This window comes from Nymphalis io, chromosome 10 (genome assembly GCF_905147045.1).
Source record: "Nymphalis io chromosome 10, ilAglIoxx1.1, whole genome shotgun sequence".
Lineage (NCBI taxonomy): Eukaryota > Metazoa > Arthropoda > Insecta > Lepidoptera > Nymphalidae > Nymphalis > Nymphalis io.
In genome coordinates, this window is record NC_065897.1 from 8,016,318 (window position 1) to 8,034,236 (window position 17,919).

At 33.6% G+C, this 17,919-nt stretch overlaps 2 protein-coding genes across 5 annotated transcripts; one reads left to right on the top strand and one right to left on the bottom strand.

The window, feature by feature from the left end:
- Positions 1 to 2,584: 2,584 nt before the first annotated feature.
- On the bottom strand, positions 2,585 to 4,867 carry LOC126771386 (uncharacterized). Of its 3 annotated transcripts, XM_050491247.1 has the most exons (4): positions 4,571 to 4,867; positions 4,346 to 4,455; positions 3,695 to 4,243; positions 2,585 to 3,207 (listed from the first exon to the last, which is right to left on the bottom strand). In XM_050491247.1, exons 1-3 carry the CDS (start codon positions 4,638 to 4,640, stop codon positions 3,722 to 3,724), a joined length of 702 nt encoding a protein of 233 aa, XP_050347204.1. In that variant the 5' UTR covers positions 4,641 to 4,867; the 3' UTR covers positions 2,585 to 3,207; positions 3,695 to 3,721. The 3 variants fall into 3 exon arrangements, with proteins under 3 accessions (XP_050347204.1, XP_050347206.1, XP_050347203.1); XM_050491249.1 differs by having other exon boundaries at positions 2,585 to 4,240; XM_050491246.1 differs by having other exon boundaries at positions 2,585 to 4,243.
- Positions 4,868 to 5,405: 538 nt separating this feature from the next.
- LOC126771053 (E3 ubiquitin-protein ligase TRIM9) lies at positions 5,406 to 14,557 on the top strand. 2 transcript variants are annotated; one of them, XM_050490734.1, is made up of 9 exons: positions 5,406 to 6,285; positions 7,057 to 7,152; positions 7,501 to 7,734; positions 8,142 to 8,289; positions 8,396 to 8,422; positions 10,461 to 10,603; positions 11,065 to 11,203; positions 11,424 to 11,654; positions 11,734 to 14,557. In XM_050490734.1, exons 1-9 carry the CDS (start codon positions 5,602 to 5,604, stop codon positions 12,051 to 12,053), a joined length of 2,022 nt encoding a protein of 673 aa, XP_050346691.1. In that variant the 5' UTR covers positions 5,406 to 5,601; the 3' UTR covers positions 12,054 to 14,557. The 2 variants fall into 2 exon arrangements, with proteins under 2 accessions (XP_050346691.1, XP_050346692.1); XM_050490735.1 differs by lacking the exon at positions 8,396 to 8,422.
- The last annotated feature ends 3,362 nt before the right edge of the window (positions 14,558 to 17,919 follow it).

Genomic DNA, 17,919 nt, shown 5'->3' on the forward strand with positions numbered 1-17,919 from the left:
TAAAAATAAATATTGACGTGAAATATTTAACAACGCGAACATTGTCGTAACAAGTAATTGAATTATTCACATTATTTTTAATTACACGTAATAACACTTTTGAATTACTCTTTAGTAATAACAGCCATAACACATAGTTTTACGACAATTATATTATTACGACAATGGCAATAGCGAGAATTACCCAATTAAAAATTTTGCATCCTTTGCCGTATACAGACTGATGAAACGTAATATTTAAATAGGTACATCATATGTTAAATTGCAACACTTAGATCGGGTCAAATGTGAACCGCGAAATTGTACAACTTTAAATAAAATAAATTAAAATTTTGTTTTACTTTCCTCTTTTTGTTAGTCTCAATAACTAAAAATTGATGGATCGTTTCGTACACGACTCGAAATGATCGTTGCGTAAGTGAGCGCGACACATCCAGCTAATTAAACGCCCAGTAGGCAGTCTGATATGTTCAATCAACTGATTATAGAAATTATAGTTTCTTCCTAAACTATGCGCCCGATGCGATTTGAAATTTCATCAGATATTCTACCGCAAAACAGCAGTAGTTGGTTTTGTTGTGTTCCTGTTTGAGCCAGTGTAATTACGGGCACAAGAGCCATAACATCTTAGTTCCCAAGGTTGGTGACGCATTGGCGATGTAAGCAATGGTTAACATTTCTTACAATGCTAATGCCTATATGCGTTGGTGACCACTTACCATCAGGTGACCCATATACTCGTCCACCTACCTATTGTATAAAAAAAATACTTGGCTTACAGTGGAGTGAACTGGCAGATATCGTCATGTAACAAAAAAAACGTTATGGCCCTTCCAAGCGACCTTTCCTATCTTTCTTTCTTACTCTTCTATGCACATGCAAAATATCTTTTAAAGTTTTTTTTAACTTTAAATTCGCTACTTTATATTTAATTTTAAATAAATTACTATTTTCCTAAAATGTTAAATAAAATTTATTAATTTAAATCCTTACTTAATATTTTTGCATTGAAAAAAATATAAAAAATAAAATATTTAAATATTCTTAGGTTCTATCAACGGTTTCTATGTGCTCATGCTCATCGTACATTCGTTCCCCATTATGATATTTTTTTAAAAAAAAAATTTAATAAAATGAAGCCTATGTTCAAGGCTACATTTTATTTTTAAAAAAATGCGTACCCAGGGGGCAGACGAGGTCAGCCATTTCGTGTCGTGTAAGACAAAACAAGCACGAGGGACACGGCTTAAGAAATTTCTCAATAGCCTCTCCCTGGGCCAAAACTGGGTACCTACGCCCATGCTTATATCAGTAGCTTTCTATGAAAGAATTTTTAAAAATTAGTATGCCAGTTTTTATGTATTCATTACAAATAAATATTTAAAAAATCAAATTTTACCTCTTCATAATATTAGTATAGATATAGAATACGCGCAAACGCAAGCAGCAGGCAATAGCTAGTTTTATAATAAATGTTAACATAATTGGAGCTTATCTGATATAGTATAATCGCGAAAAACGCAGACACTCGATTTTCTGAGACTTGCGAGACAACTTTTAGAACGCCATAATGAAAGTGAATGTAGAAACTAGTAGGTATACTACTAGTTTCAGCTTGTTATCTCATTTGCACGAGATGAATTATAAACACAAATTAAGCACATGAAAATTCAGTGGTGCTTGCCCGGGTTTGAACCCACGATCATCGGTTAAGATTCACGCGTTCTAACCACTAGGCCATCTCGGCTTTTATTCATCTCGTGCTTAACGGTAAAGGAAAACATCGTGAGGAAACCTGCATATGTCTAATTTCATTGAAATTATGCCACATGTGTATTCTACCAACCCGCATTGGAGCAGCGTGGTGGAATAAGCTCCAAGCCTTCTCCTCAAAAGAGGAGAGCAGGCCTTAGCCCAGCAGTGGGACATTAACAGGCTGTTACTTTACTTTTTTTATCTCATTTGACTGGACTTATAGGATAACTGGTTAAATAAGGATTTTATCACGTGTTATTTTTAAACCTATGAGATATATAAATCGTATAACACACCTGGAATTTCCAGAAAATTATTTAAATATTCTCATAATATTTGCAAAACTATAGGTTCGAATTGTTTTTTCCCATTTTTTAAGCATATAAATGGTTACTGTGGATGATCTATGTCGCTGACTATTCTGTAGACATTTTGGAGACCTACAAATATCTCATATTTAGTTTTTGAATTTCGAAAGCGTCTGGTCCGACAATTTTTTCTTCGACTACGTCGGCCAATGACATACATGTAAAAAGAGGTAGTTGGTATATTAAGTTATATCCTTATTATACCTCTTAAATATCCTATTCGATATGTTATTGACACATAGATAATTATTTACAAATTCGCCAAAACGTAAATATACATCAAAAGTAAACGTGAAATAGGTAATAAATAATATACGCAATTTAATTTTCCTTTTTGTTCAAAAAGATTTCTCTTTAATCAATTTTATTACTATTATAATTAATTTTTTTTTTACATAAATACACATACATAAATACACTGTATAACACTTTCACATTGTTTTTTAATGTATGTACCTAATGTTTAAAACTTTAAATTCTAATTCCATTAATCTAAAAACTTTGGAAAAAATATTATTTATATTATAATTTAAAATTACATTTTGTTTATATTAGCGTGTATAATATCTTGATTAGATTGTTTTATCTGTTATTCTAAGACATAAGTTATTTAAGTATAATAAAGATATATACTACGAGTGCATACAAGTGTATAAAAAGCTATTCTTGAAGTACCATATTTCTGACTGTATACTGAATTTCTGACATGTCAAACCGTAATCCATTCTGTTTCAGCTAAGCGGGCTTCATCAACGTGTTTAAACGAATCTTGTGCTATATTTATTTAGAAAGCAGGTCTTATTTTCCATTTTTTTTAATTTATAATTGTTGTTTCATGACAAACAAAATAACAGCCATTGTATTAAAATTAACTTTATTTGAAGCTCTTTGTAATCTTGTATAAATTTTAGCCTGAATATTATTTTTCCTCTGCCGCTTCTGTTTCATTATCTATCACTTGTATATAATCAACATTGATTACAGCAATATTTAATGCATTTGATAAAATAATAAAATTATCTGTAACACACGGCCCACATATGAAACCACACAGGGCAGTTTTAAAAGAATTAATCTACATTACCTGTAAACAAAACATATCATTTTTATTGTATTCTATAAAAACCCCAATGGACAATGAATCTAGACGAATTAACACTTTGATTAAAAGATATTCATTTTAAAATAATGGCAGGTATTCTATTAACATGTTACTACCTAGCTACACTAATCTCAGTGAGTTTTTACTGATAACTATAAATTGTAAAAGCGAAGCCAATAAACCAACTATTTGTGTACAAAATTGTAGACTAGTGTAAAAGTAACACACACACATCTCACATTACCTATCTCTATAAATGAAACAAAAATTAAATATTTAATATTTTTGAATATCACCTACACTAGTACTATTAATAGAAGAAATAAATAATTTGTGCAAATACTATTTACATAATTGCTTGTTTGGCGAGCAATATAAATTTTAAATCATGTTGAAAACATCAATATGAGTATTTTTCATAGACAATTAAATTTATATATGATCAGTATTTGCATAAGTGAGTTATTACATAAAATAAATCTCTTAAACAATATTTTCAGTCATCAATTAATGAATAAATATCAACTTTCAAATTGTTTTCATCATCAGACTTTTGTATTTCATGAATGACTTTGGGTTCTTTAACTGGTCTAATATTTTCATCTTTTGATTGTTTACGTTTTAAGCTTAATCCTTTTTTAATGCAGGAATCTGTCTGATCAGTATTTAATACCCTTCTTTTCTTTGATTTGGTGATCACACAGTCAAAGTCTGATGAGTCATCATCATAGTCAGCATAAAGTGGAACACAACGACCACTTCTAGTTGATCTGTGTGGCTGTAATCTTGTGGCTTCTACAATTTGGATTGGTGGAGACCAAGCAGTCATATTTGTTGACTGCCTTGCTTGACGATAACTATTAATTGACATTAACTTGATATACACAGCGAGAGTTCTAGCTTTTTCAGCCGGCGCTAAAGTATGGGGAATAAGACTCCAAGGCATGCGTCTGTCTATCACATTTAAATATCGTCTTGTCATCATTTTTGGAGGTGTGATGCCGGCACTTTTCTCCTGCTAAATAAATTAGGACATAACATTTTAAATTTAAACAAATAATACAACTAGGACACTCATCAAAGAGAAAATGTATAATTATATATAAATTGTTTTATTTACCTCTTTTTGTAATGGTTGATCTGGTTGAACTACTGTCTTTGAATAATTAAGTGCCTTAAGTATATCCATCATTTCTTCTTTACTTAAATTATCTTCATCAAGACCATATTCTACAAAAAATAAAATTTGTCAAAATACTTTAATCTCGTCAATTTTCTTTTTTCTAACTAATAATATTTACAAAATATTAATGAAACTGAATAGGTACAAGGAAAATACACTAACCAATCAACTGATTTTTTAAGCTTTTTAAATCATGATCACAACTATCGTCTGATGACAATACTGATTCCATAATAAATTATGTATTAAAAACCTCGTATTTTATTAAAACTAATCTATATTTTTATCTTTTCTGGTATAACAATAAAATCTAATCAGGCCGAATGAAATATAAAAGTGAATCTTATATTTTTATATTAAGACCACTCCAAATAGAATTCAGATTTTATTCATTGCCAAATTTTGACTTTAAACATTTTAATCAATCATAATTTATTCTTGAAATCTCATAACATGTTAACCGCTTATCAACAAATAAACAACAATCATATTATTTACGAAACCTCGTTTGTCAGTGTCAAAACCTTAAAAAAAAATTAAATAACGCTAAAGCATACCCTATACAGTATTTGGTGGATTTTTTTCAAACTTTCAAAATAAAATTAGAAAAACTATAAAAGAACTACTGAAGATGTTTTCTAGCGATAGATTGAATGATAAAAAAAACATAAATGGTAAAGTATGTTTGCAAGCTGCTTTGCACACAATCACACAACTATGTTAAAATGATAATAAACACAGTTATTTAATAAGTTATGCAGCAGTTTTATTTGAGACTGCCCATAATCCATTGAAATGGAATCTTTTGTATGAGAGCAAGTGTAATAAAAAAAGCAATAAATATAGTAAGACTCTTATTTTTTAAGCCTTTTCATTCAAAAATATAAAAATTAAGTACCTACTAAAATAGGAATATAATTAATTATGTACATCTGTCGTTTGATTGATTGAGTAATTTATTGTCTGTGCCTGTATGGCTGTAGGTTAAGATCCTAATGTTTCTCTTTTGTATTTTTAAATATTATTTATTTACTATGTTTACGACTATACAGATTACAGTGACTTGAAATAAAATGTGAACACTTATGAAAAAATGCAGTATAATCATGTTTTGTTTAATTTACAAAATTATTTTTTGAACCTGAAGGAGTAGTTACATTAAAATTCAAATAATTTAAGAATTACGATCGAAAATGGAAGAAGAATTAAGATGTTTTATATGTAAAGAATTTTATAGAGAACCTGTTCTTCTTCCTTGTGGCCATGCTTTGTGTCGTATTTGTGCCGTGGGTTTACAAACTCATGTCCATGAAACAGACAATACATCGGTTGCAACGACTGATTATCAGGAGGCAGATAAAGCATCTGTTTCGAGTGAAACAGATAGTGGAGTTGTTTGTGGATCAAGACCCAATAGCTATGCAGGTGCTACCGCTGCCATTGCGTACTCTTCAGCGGCATTTAGCATTACCTGTCCACTTTGTAATAAACAAGTATACTTAGATGATAATGGAGCAGAAGGCCTTCCACCTTTTCGTGTTATGCGAACTATTGTAGAACGTTTTGGAGGCATCAGCGTGACACCTCCAGCCGAAGAAGCATGTCAAATGTGTGAAGGAGAAAGAAGGGCAGCCATAGTGCGTTGTGAGCAGTGTTCTGTTCGGTATTGTGCAAGTTGCAGAGACGCCTGGCATCCCACGAGAGGGCCCCTTGCACAACATGAGTTGAGAGCATTAGGAACAACATGTAATGACCATGGCTCTATGCCTATCCTTTACTGTAATACTTGTTTGGTTCCAATTTGCCAGAGTTGTATTGCAGAAAGACATTCATCACATGAGACGCAACAGTTATCTAGTGCAGCTAGAGCTCATAAGGTAAAATTATCATAATTATCTATTTCACACAGGTCAAAAATATTCTAATAATCAAATAATATTATGTATAAAATCGCATTCCTTTGCATTTACTGTTTTGTTTATAAAATTACACTTTTTTATGATAATCTGTTAGGTAAACAATTTTGATAAAAATCATTTTTTATGCTTTTTTTTATAAGTCAGATAACATATAATTTGTTTTGTATTTACATAGATAAGATTGTTTTCTTTTTCTTCAGTATCATATATGATTATTTATTTAAAAAAGGTCTTACCTTATTCATACATAATATACAAAAGTTACATTCATTATAACTTTAATAATAATGGATAAAAGTTGATGTTTGGTAATCAAGTTGTTAAAAAATAATAATAAACATTAAATTCTATTAAATTAATGTTTTTGAAAGAAGATTTATGTTAATTGTACATTTATATGTCAATATAGTTTTATTAAATATTTCTCATAAAAGCCTTACATTTACAACATACAAAGATACTTTTAAGATAATTTAACATTACACTTTGTAATCTGAAAAGAGCTTTATTATGTGAATTAATAGTTTGACCCGACTCCTCTTATTAGTTTTCCACAATTTTAAGCCATAGTTGGATTTTTATAAAATATGTTGACAACCCTTCCCTACAATAGTTAGTTCCCTACAAGAGTTAAGAGATTTAAAATCACTGTATAATATATAATTTAATATAAATAATGATAGATTGTTGTTGTAATTACTATATACTTTAATATATCATTTGTTTTAGACTGAATTATCACAAACCCTGCATCAGTTGTCTGAAGAAGCCAAGGCTATGACTGAATATATCCAGCTAGTCAAAGGATCAGGAGATAAAATTAATGTAAGTGTAACAAAACAATATGTTTATTAAAAAATAAATAGTATTCATTTGTGTAAATGAGTTTGAAATGACTGTTTGCTATCAAGTAAATTTTCTATTTGTATGATGTTTACAATAAAACTCTTTATTTCATATAGAAATATACAAATATAACATATTTGTAAAAAAAATTATAAACTTAAGTAATGAGAAACTTCAAATACGGAATAATTGGAAAGGTAATCATGATAATACATTCAGTTAAATCTAAAAAAATTCAATTCCTACTTATAAATTTATAATAAAAAATTTCATAACTTTTAGTTATTTCTTAATTATTGTTCATTATATTAAACAATCGCAAATTAGGAATCATGCGAGGAACTGGAAGTGCAAATAGATCAAGCATGTGCAGAAATTACTCGAGCCATAGAAAGAAGACGAGATGAGCTAATAAGAGCAGCTCGTAACACAAGATCGCAAGCCGTCTCCAACATGCGCTCACTAACATCACAAGCCGCCCAAAAATTGCGCGAAGCGACAGCGTTACTACATTTCTCAATAGAGGCCTTGAAGGAATCAGATCATGCAGCATTTCTCCAAGTAAGATCTTGATATTCCTTTATTATATTTTATATTCACATTATACATAAGTACAAGAGAAAATCCGAACGTCCGTGGAATGGAAACGTTGGAAATGAAATAAAATAACAAGTATTTTATTTTGAATAATTATATTGATAATATAGTTAATTACTGTGAAATAAAATTGATTTATAATTTATTTATTAATAAAACTTTAATTTATTAATAAACTCAATCGGCTATCCAGAGCGTTATTCGTTTCCAACCGATTCCCAACTAGGTATCACGTTACTGACTCTTAAACGAATAAAGTAATAGGATTTAAACGTGGTATTAATATATTGTACATGCATCATTTTCAGTGATAAAATTTGTAATAAGCATGCATATTTAATTAGCGATTATTTTATCGACTCGGTGCCCAGGTGGGTAGGATTCTGTCAGCGCGTGCGCAGGATACAACATCAGGCCTACGGTCGTCGTTGGAGGCTCCGCCCGCTCCATCCGCACTCACGCTGGACATCGAACCCGTACTACGCACCGTAAAGACGATGAACTTCATAGAATGTATACGTGAGTTGGTCAATTAAATATCTGTTATTTTATAACACTAGGACAGATCGAAAGCTAATTTATTTAAAAATAAATGTTTCTAATTCTCGCAACATTTGGATCGCAGCTCCGGAGAAGGAAATGAAAACAGCAGGTACAATAGTCATAAAATTTAGATTGCTTAAAATGTACTTTTCGGGATTATTAACGTATTTACACGACGAGCCGGTTGGCGTGGTTGGTAGATACTTGCCTTTCACGCCCGAAGGTTGTGGGTTCGAGACCCACCCAGGATAGACATTTGTGTGCATTATCTATATAAGTATGTATTTACAAAAGAAAAGTAGTATATGTACTATATCACTTGTCTGGTTTCCATAGCACCAGCTCTGCTTAATTTGGGATTAGATGGCCCAGGATATTATTATTACTTATCTAACTTTTATGATTATCTAAGCCAAATATGTCTTATAGTCTCCTGCCAAATGTACTAAAACAGGTCCCGGTGTGATCGTTGATGATGTAAGTTTCAAATTCTTCGTTTGACCTTCGAGAAACATAATTTTGATGGATAATCTTGAAAATGGTGCGTTTGTACTGAGCTCTTACCGGTTGTGTTGGATTGCCGTCCCCACGAAATACGAAATTGAGAGTATAGAGAGTGCACCTATGTTTGCGCACACACATGTGCACTATAATATGTCCTGCGCAGTTGGCTAATCTTTATTGAGATTGACTGCCGTGGCTGAAATTGGTTAGAAGGTCATCATCATCACCGTCAAATCCCCACCGACCCTACGTCTACTAAAAAAATACTCAAGGTCAAGTGTTAAAAGGATCGGTTTTTTCATGTCTCACGTAAACATTAACTATGTTATCATTTAAACGGGCTAGACAAAAATTGTAGATCAAAGAGATGATATGTTCACGTAATATTTTTCCTAAAAACCACTATTTCTGAGAAATCACCATTTGATGATTGATGGTGATACAGGTGATATAAAGACATTATATTAAGGATGTCCAGTAAATAATTGGTAGCGAAAATTACGAAATTTAACAAAAATATTCCCCTAAAGTTATTTTGCCGGTGTTTCCCAGGTCTTAGTATTTACTTTTCTGACTTGGTGGAAGTGTTTATTTCGACTGTAAAAATCTTTGAATTTGAAATACGAAAGTAACATAATAGGTCATCCACCTCGGGCAGCCAGTTTTAAGACCTTAAGTTTAATCTGAATTATTTGACAAATTAGACCAGCTGGTCAGATTAAACTTATTCTAAACTGTAGTATAGGCATTAGTCAACACAATAATGAAGTAATATGATAATAATGATTCAAATGCTATACCCACAGTTCTAATCAGTGAGTGTATTTCGATAAACTGACACACTTTATGGCATCCAAGCATTATCTTCATTACACACCCTATTACTGTATTTCGAATTCAGCTCAATATTTAATTGTTTTTATTTTTATATCGAACCGTTTCGCGCCTTACTATATATTTATAATGTTAGTTATTAGTCGGTTCGTAATAAAAATATATCACAACAACAACTATATATTATTATTATTTTATTTTATTTATTTTAAAAAGGCGTACTAGTAAATAATCATGTCATATTATGGACACTTTTACACATAAACTCTGGCAGTGCAAGAAGTACAAACTACTCCTTACGCTGTCAATAATTGACCTGCCAAACCATGGAATCTAACATACTTTGGCAAAATGTAATCAGATTAATAAATAACGATCACGAATACAGCATAATGAAAGTGATCAAAAAAAGTCAAATGAGTGAGTGAATCGAGTAAATGTCTCAAAGCGACCCGCGCGCATTTTGTCGTGGTATGGGATATAAGATGTCATATTCCTCATGCATCCAGATTATAGCTACGGCTGCTGATTACGAAGTCATCCAAAAAATATTTTGGGGTTTTCTGTCAAGAGATTCTCAGTATTATTTTAAGTGCTACACTCACCTGTCTCCGATAGCAAGTCAAACTGTTTAGTGGTTCCGAATTACGATTAAGATCCCATATTCCAAAGTGATATTTTAACCTTTAGGCTGACAAATTTCACACTATAATATCCTGTACAGTTGACTAGTCTCCGTTGAGAAAGGTCGCCTTGGCCGAAAGCGGGTAGGGGGACATAATCATGAATGATTTGGTTGGATGTCGCAGCGCCGGGCGCGCCGGAGATGGCGGTGGAGGCGTGCGCGGCTCGCGGTTGCTCGTGCACGCTGGCGTGGCGGGCGCCGCACGCACCGCGCGCAGTGCGCGGTTACGTGCTCGAGCTGGACGACGGGCTGGGGGGCCCCTTTCGGGTGAGCTCATCATATTATATAAACTATCTTTACCGTGTTTAATGTAGAAACGCAAATAGGTATCCTGACGGTTATGGATACAGTCAACATTAGACTAGCACTTAAAGAAATATTAATAGCAAGTAATAAGTACATCGTACAATTTCAGTGGAAAGTCGGTCGTCTTGTATTTTCTCCCTTATTTAATTACTTTCTGTTTGTTTCTTTAAATATTTGTTAAGCGCATCGCGTCTTCCTTTTAGACCGCAGGGTCTTTTTGTTAGTATAACTTGTGAGATGACAATAAAAGCAATTACAAAGATTTATGAAGATAAAAAAAAGTTCCTTTCAAGCTTGATTCTATCTCTTTTAAAAGTGGCGACAATAATACTGCACGCTTTTTGTGTTTTGACGTCATGACCTACTGCTACAAACTTGTTTTGCAACTAAGCTATTTAAAATATACCTCTTACCGCTTCCAGGAGGTGTACTGCGGTCGGGAAACAGTGTGCACAATTGATGGTCTGCATTATGCGTCGCTGTATAGTGCACGTGTAAAGGCCTTTAATGGCGCAGGAGAGGGACCATACAGCGAAGTTATAGGTTTACAAACATCACCGGGTGAGTGAGATATGGAATGAATTTTAAATCGACAACAAACCAAATTGATCCTATTGCATTTGTAATTTGAATAAAGGAGCATAATATTGTTTTTTTTTTAATTATTATATAAAGGCGGTGATAATAGATAATCGGACGCTAAGTGACCACGTTCGCCCATTGACACTGATACTGCAATAACCATTATAAACCGAGAACGAATTATGAATTCTCCTTGCAGTTGCGTGGTTCACCTGGGACGCGCGATGTGCCAGCGCCGAGGGCGGCCTGGCCATCGGCGCGGACGGGCTAGTCGCGCGCGCCAGCGGCTGGCAGCCCCGGGTGGCGCTCGCCGACCAGCCGCTCGCACGCGGCCTGCACTACTGGCGCCTGCGCATCGACGAGTACGACGGCGACGCCGACCCCGCCTTCGGCATCGCGCGAGCCGACGTCGCCAGGGATAAGATGCTCGGTGAGTCGGTCGCGCCCGGCCGGTGGCGACCCGTGCGCCGTGCCGGCCCGCAGTATCATGACGAGCACGTTCGGCGCAGGCAGCGACGCGCTGGGCTGGGCCATGTACATCGACGGCGTGCGCTCGTGGTTCGTGCACGGCGGCGCGCACGGCGGGCGCGCGGCGGGCGGCATCGCGCGCGGCTGCACGGTGGGCGTGCTGCTGGACCTGGCGCGCGGCACGCTGCGCTTCGCCGTGGACGACGTGCCGCAGGGCGACGTGGCCTTCACGGGCCTGCGCGGCGCGCTGTACCCCGCCGTGTCGCTCAACCGCGGCGTGGCCGTCACGCTGCAGCCCGGCGTGCCGCCGCCGCCCGCGCTGCTGGCCGACGCGCTGGCCGACTCGCTCGCCGACGACTAGCTCTCCGCCGAGGTCGCAATTGTGACGACCAATGTGCCCGTCGATGGGTAAAACTGGTATTGCACATTGCTTGTTTCTGTCCTCTATATGTACCTTACCTACGCATTTGTCGCTATTGAGAAAATCACTATACCTTGCCAATTATGAGCCTCAAGAAATTGGTCGTTTATTTAGACTCGGAGGTTTATTATATAGTCTAATACACTGGCCTCCCACCAGATGGGCTTCGGGCCTGCGATCAAAAGTTTCCGAATCCAGTTACAAACAAAACGCGAAAAGAGAAGCAATCGCCCACTAGTCTCCGTTTTGTGAAACCGTAAAAACTATCTTAGTAAAGTAAAACACATCGGTTATCGTGTTTCTAGTAAACACTTTTTATTTAAAACATGTAACATTTTTAAATTCAATTGTTGCGAGCAAAACGAAACTGTATAGTCACTAATTAACCTAAAGCTAATTAGCGTTTCCGTTTCCATATATTCATGTTTCTACACAAATTAATTTCTTTTTATTCGTGATTTTTTTATTACACCCGTTGTCCATTGTTGGGACGCCAGTGACAAAATAGCGCATATACTTGTAAATATTAAATGCAGCTAAAACAATACTACAGGCAACGGTCTTTCAATTATTTAATATAAACAATTTTTCTTTGTATTTATACCATGTTATTTGAAGAAAAAGTTATAAGAAACGGTAACTTAGTCCGAGCGATTATATATAGCGATATATAAACAGGCTAAGATAAACAGTTCATTACTACTTGTCTGCTTGTCAACCCGGTTTTCTTCTCATTTGGTATCTATTGACTATTGAGCTTTTTAGTGTTATTAATAAGAAAAAATGGAAATTTGCAAATTCCACTGAGCAAACACTAGTCAGTAGATACTTGAAAGTTATGTCAAATAAATATTATTATGTGTTTTAATATTATTGTATGTTTCGTATATTTGTTAATCGCCATACGCATATCATTCGTCATATATATAATTAAAAAAATAATTGTTAATTAAATTATTTCGTCAAATAAGAGTAATATGAACTTATTTTTTTTTTTATAGAATAGGAAGGTGGACGAGCATATGGGCCACCTGATGGTAAGTGGTCACCAAACGCCCTTAGACATTGGCATTGTAAGAAATGTCAACCATCGCTTATAGCCAATGCGCCACCAACCTTGGGAACTAAGATTTTATGTCCCTTGTGCCTGTAATTACACTGGCTCACTCACCCTTCAAACCGGAACACAACAATATCAAGTATTGCTGTTTTGCGGTAGAATATCTGATGAGTGGGTGGTACCTACCCAGACGAGCTTGCACAAAGCCCTACCACCAGTATTAAAGTATCAGCTGTTATATTGTAAGTAAGCCTCGACCTCTATCACATTGATCTAGTCACTAGTGCAGCCAAACTCAACCTTTTTTGTATAGGTGCCTCAAACACGTGTTAGAGGGGGGGGGGGGGTTGCCGCGGGCCGCAAACGGACATATTTGTTTCGGGATTGTTACAAATTGAATTAAACAACTATGAATCGTGTTTCTTTATCATTTACAGACATTTCAAACACTTTGCGGTGACCGTGGTCACAAGCAGTTTAAAATTATTTAAATGTTAATTAAAAAACCTTTGTAATTTAAAATAGTTGGAAACAAAGTAACACGAGGTGGGCAACGACAAAAGCCCAGCGGGCCACAGGTTGAGTACTACTACTGGTCTAGTGGCTAGTTTATAAGGCTACAGAGACCCATAGGTCCTTGGTTTTAAACCCGAGTCGGGTTATTAAAACTATTTGATGCTCCGTATTTGACAGTAGTGTTTACTCTCCTAGGGTGTTTACACACATTTGCACTAAAATAATTTCTTCGCAGATTAGCTAGATCATATTGGCGCATTTATGTCCGATAGAACATCATCATAGCCATTATAATAATTATAAAACTATGTGTTTTTTCGCATATCATTAATCAAGTACAGTTAAAAGGTACTGTTAAAACTAATGTGTACAAAAAGTAACCGACGAATTAGCCTTGATGCTAATTATTGTACTAATATTTTATTTATTTAATAAATGATGCTAGGGTACGCATGGGTTAATGCAATAATCTTAACTAAATAAAATGTCTAACGCATGATTTTCGTATTTCGCCTATTTACGTGTAAACTTTACATTATAAAACTATAAAGTTTGCACGGTTGAACTGAGCGCGGTCTCGCGAAACTATCAGTCCGATTTTAATAATTATTCCCGTGTTTTTAAGGAAAGCTATATAAGCTCATACCCCTAAGGAGAGCAGCTGTAAACAATACGGCCAAGTGTAATCTAAATGCAACGCGAGTGTAACCGCGTGTCAAGTATATTATGATTCCGTTCGTAAAAATATCCGTCTTTGACATAAAAATAGACAATATTATATTGATAGTATTACATTGGCATAGTAAGCATTTATTCAGATACTAAAATTAAAGTCACAAAATATATATATAAATTAATAAACTAAAGAAATAAGGAAATATAGTAAATTTCAGAAAGATTTGTAAAAAATCACGTGACATTTTATCTAAAAATCATACATTTTTATATTGTTAGCAAGATTATCCTTAGATACTCTTATATTAAGGATAACTTTCCGGGGCGGAGTACTCGCTTAACACTGAAAATATACGGTTAAAGATATATTTAATAATGTAATTAATAAACCATTTCAAGCAAATAAGAACAAAGATTTGAAATAACACAATCGCTACTTACTGTTAGGAACACTGAACTAATTATTTTCTATTTTTATCTCATTAAAATAAAAATTAAATAATCGACAGTTTCTATTGTAGTATATTTTAAATAATTTTCACCCAGTCGTCCAGCCACGCCAATGTACTTAATGTTATATATTACTAAATCTTGTTATACTTATGATAATCAATATAATGTACTTTAGATAGTTGTAGGAACAAATTATAATGTTATCTAAGAATTTAAAATGACAATGAATTTAACATTTCATGACTAATTAAATAATATTGATAATATATGTAAGTAAATATAATTCGTAATTAAGTATTTTCATTTTTATGTTATATTATTTGTTTTTTTATCTAAATGACAATTACATATTAAACTTACTATCAATAAACTAATTATACAAAAATAATTTCCGAACTATGAAAAAATTAAAGGTAACTCGTTTATAATGTAAATCAATAAACTTGGTTACAAAACCCCGAAACCAAAATCAGAGAGATTCCTTCATCAGTGCCCAAGTGTTGCCACTTTTTCCCGTTTAAATAACTACTTCCCAAAATATATGGACAATACACATTCAAAAACCTCTTTACATATACAATACTACACTATACATACATTAATAGTAAAACTACATGAAGACGCCACTCACAAGGAACATTCGTGTACAAAACCCTTCGATATTGATGGTGCGAAATCATTACTTTTTCTTTTTTATCTATGTTTTGTAGAATTAAATAATTTAGTTCTTACTTCATATTTAAAACAGAATATGGATGTTCAATATATTACTAAGTCATAATTTAATTTTTAAGGAGTTTCTATTTTTATTTAAAACTTAATTTTAAGAAGTTTTTCACGTACTTAGGAATAACTTAGTAGTTTTTTTTATTTACTTGTCTTGTGTTCAAAATCAATTATTAATATAAAAATACTGTAAATTTTTAAAAAACTTGAAAAAAATTTTTCACTTCGAAAATGTAGGGGACCTGATAATGCAACATAAATATTCCATTTCCCACCTCGTAACCTTAAATTAATTTTGGACTAGTTTAATTTTAAGTACCTAAGTCATTTTTGTATACTTTCAAACAATGTATATTATTTTCTGTTTTCAACATATGGATAAATTTCTGTATTATTATGGAGCGTTGAGGTAAGAAGTATCTCATGTTTCTATAAACGAAAAAGTGGTACTGAATTGTATGAAATAAGATTTGAACAGTAATTATTGTCAGAATAACGCTATTGTAGCTAGAGGGTATTGCCTGCAATTTACATTTAGAATAATTTGAAAATAGCGCGGAGGTGGATGTCTAATTTTCTTTCTCTTATTCGTCTTTACGCTACAGAGTATTAGTGCGCTCCTTTAAATTTCACTCCAGCAGCGCCATCTAAATTTCATACATTTTGAAGGACACTTTATACACAAAAATACTCAAACCTCCATAAATTGCGTCCATTTGTTTATAGCGAAAAAATATATATACTTAAAATACAAGTAAAAAAACTTAGTTAAAGTAAAACTGTAATAATTTCAATGGTTTGAATACAAAATGTTGTTAAAATCAAATTTAAATTTATATTATTAAATGAAGCATAACGGCGCAACAAAATGCGAGTACGAAGCTTCTAAATGAACCCTATATTATTTATTTTATCTATTTATTATGAAAATACTAACTTCATTACATTATTATCTGTACAAGGGAATGTGTGCAAAATTTCAAAAATTAAAACTACAACACTTCCTTAACTTTATATTATACTACGGACTAAGATGCAATAAAGCCTAAAAATATTAAGTTTAGTTCATCTTATGTGTCGTTTGTTTTTAATTTTATATTATAATCATACTTATTAGATGCTAAAATCAAATACTTTATAACCGTAATTACTGTGTTCTGTAAAACACTGTAAAAAATATAACTAACCTGTACTTAATCTCTTATAATATTAGTGCGAAATAGATCAGTCGCCGTATCCCGGCCGTTTGACTTAAGCATTTTGATGTTTTTTTTTTTATGATTGTATACAAACATTACTAAGAAAGGCTTAATAAATATCTTATATTTATTTAAAATGTGTTTTTTTTTTCGTCTAAAATAAGAAACGTTCAGTTAGTTAGGGCTTGGCAGTGAAAAAGGGTTTGTATACTTAGTTGTTTTGCCTGTGCATAAAGGTTGTGATAGTTCAAAGTCGCAATCCCAAACTTCATTTAAAACAAATATTTGTTGACTATAAACGTAGCTACAACCGTCAAAAACGTTAGCGTTGCTGATATATCTCAAATTTCATCCACATACCTTAAGGATAAACAAACCTTAGACTTTTTTATGTTATAGGCAGGCGGACGAGCAAATGGCACTTGATGGTAAGCGGTCACCGCCGCCCATAGACCAATACGCCACCAACCTTGGGAACTGAGATGTTATTGTCCCTTGTGCCCATAGTTACATTGGCTCACTCACCCTTCAACAATATACTAGGTATTGCTGCTTAGCGGCAGAAGATCCGATGCATGGTGGCACCCAGATGGGCCTGCACAAAGCTACTAGGTAAAACCAGGTTAACATATTATTATCATTTGCTAATAACTCTGCTATATTATGCACAATAACCTATTTCAACCCAAAAGAAGGGGTAAAGATAAACAAACCTTAGGACTTAGATTCACATAACTTATATCCACTTTTTCGTTATTCAAGATCTCGATCAAAATATGCTTTTATTTAATGTCAAAGTTGTGTATTTGTCTTTACTCTCTTACGGTTGAAATAGCCCGTTTAGTCGCCTCTTTCTCTCCTTCCAACCAGTTATTTTACGTTACTATTACTACGCGCGCCAATATAACCTCCGTGAAAGGTGAAATGAAAACGTGTCTCAATTGAAGACGTGCTATATAATTAAGAAACTGATGTAATGTTTGCAAATCTTGCCAATTTAATTATCAAAGACACACGACTAAAAAATAAGGATTAAATAAACTTAGGTATTGTACTTATCTGGTTAGTAAGATCTACTGGAAATTGACCGTTTTATTGTTAAGCTAGCACCTACCCGTGCTTACTTTGTAAGGATGCAATCTTTGTCCCTAATTATATTCCTAAAACTACCAATTCG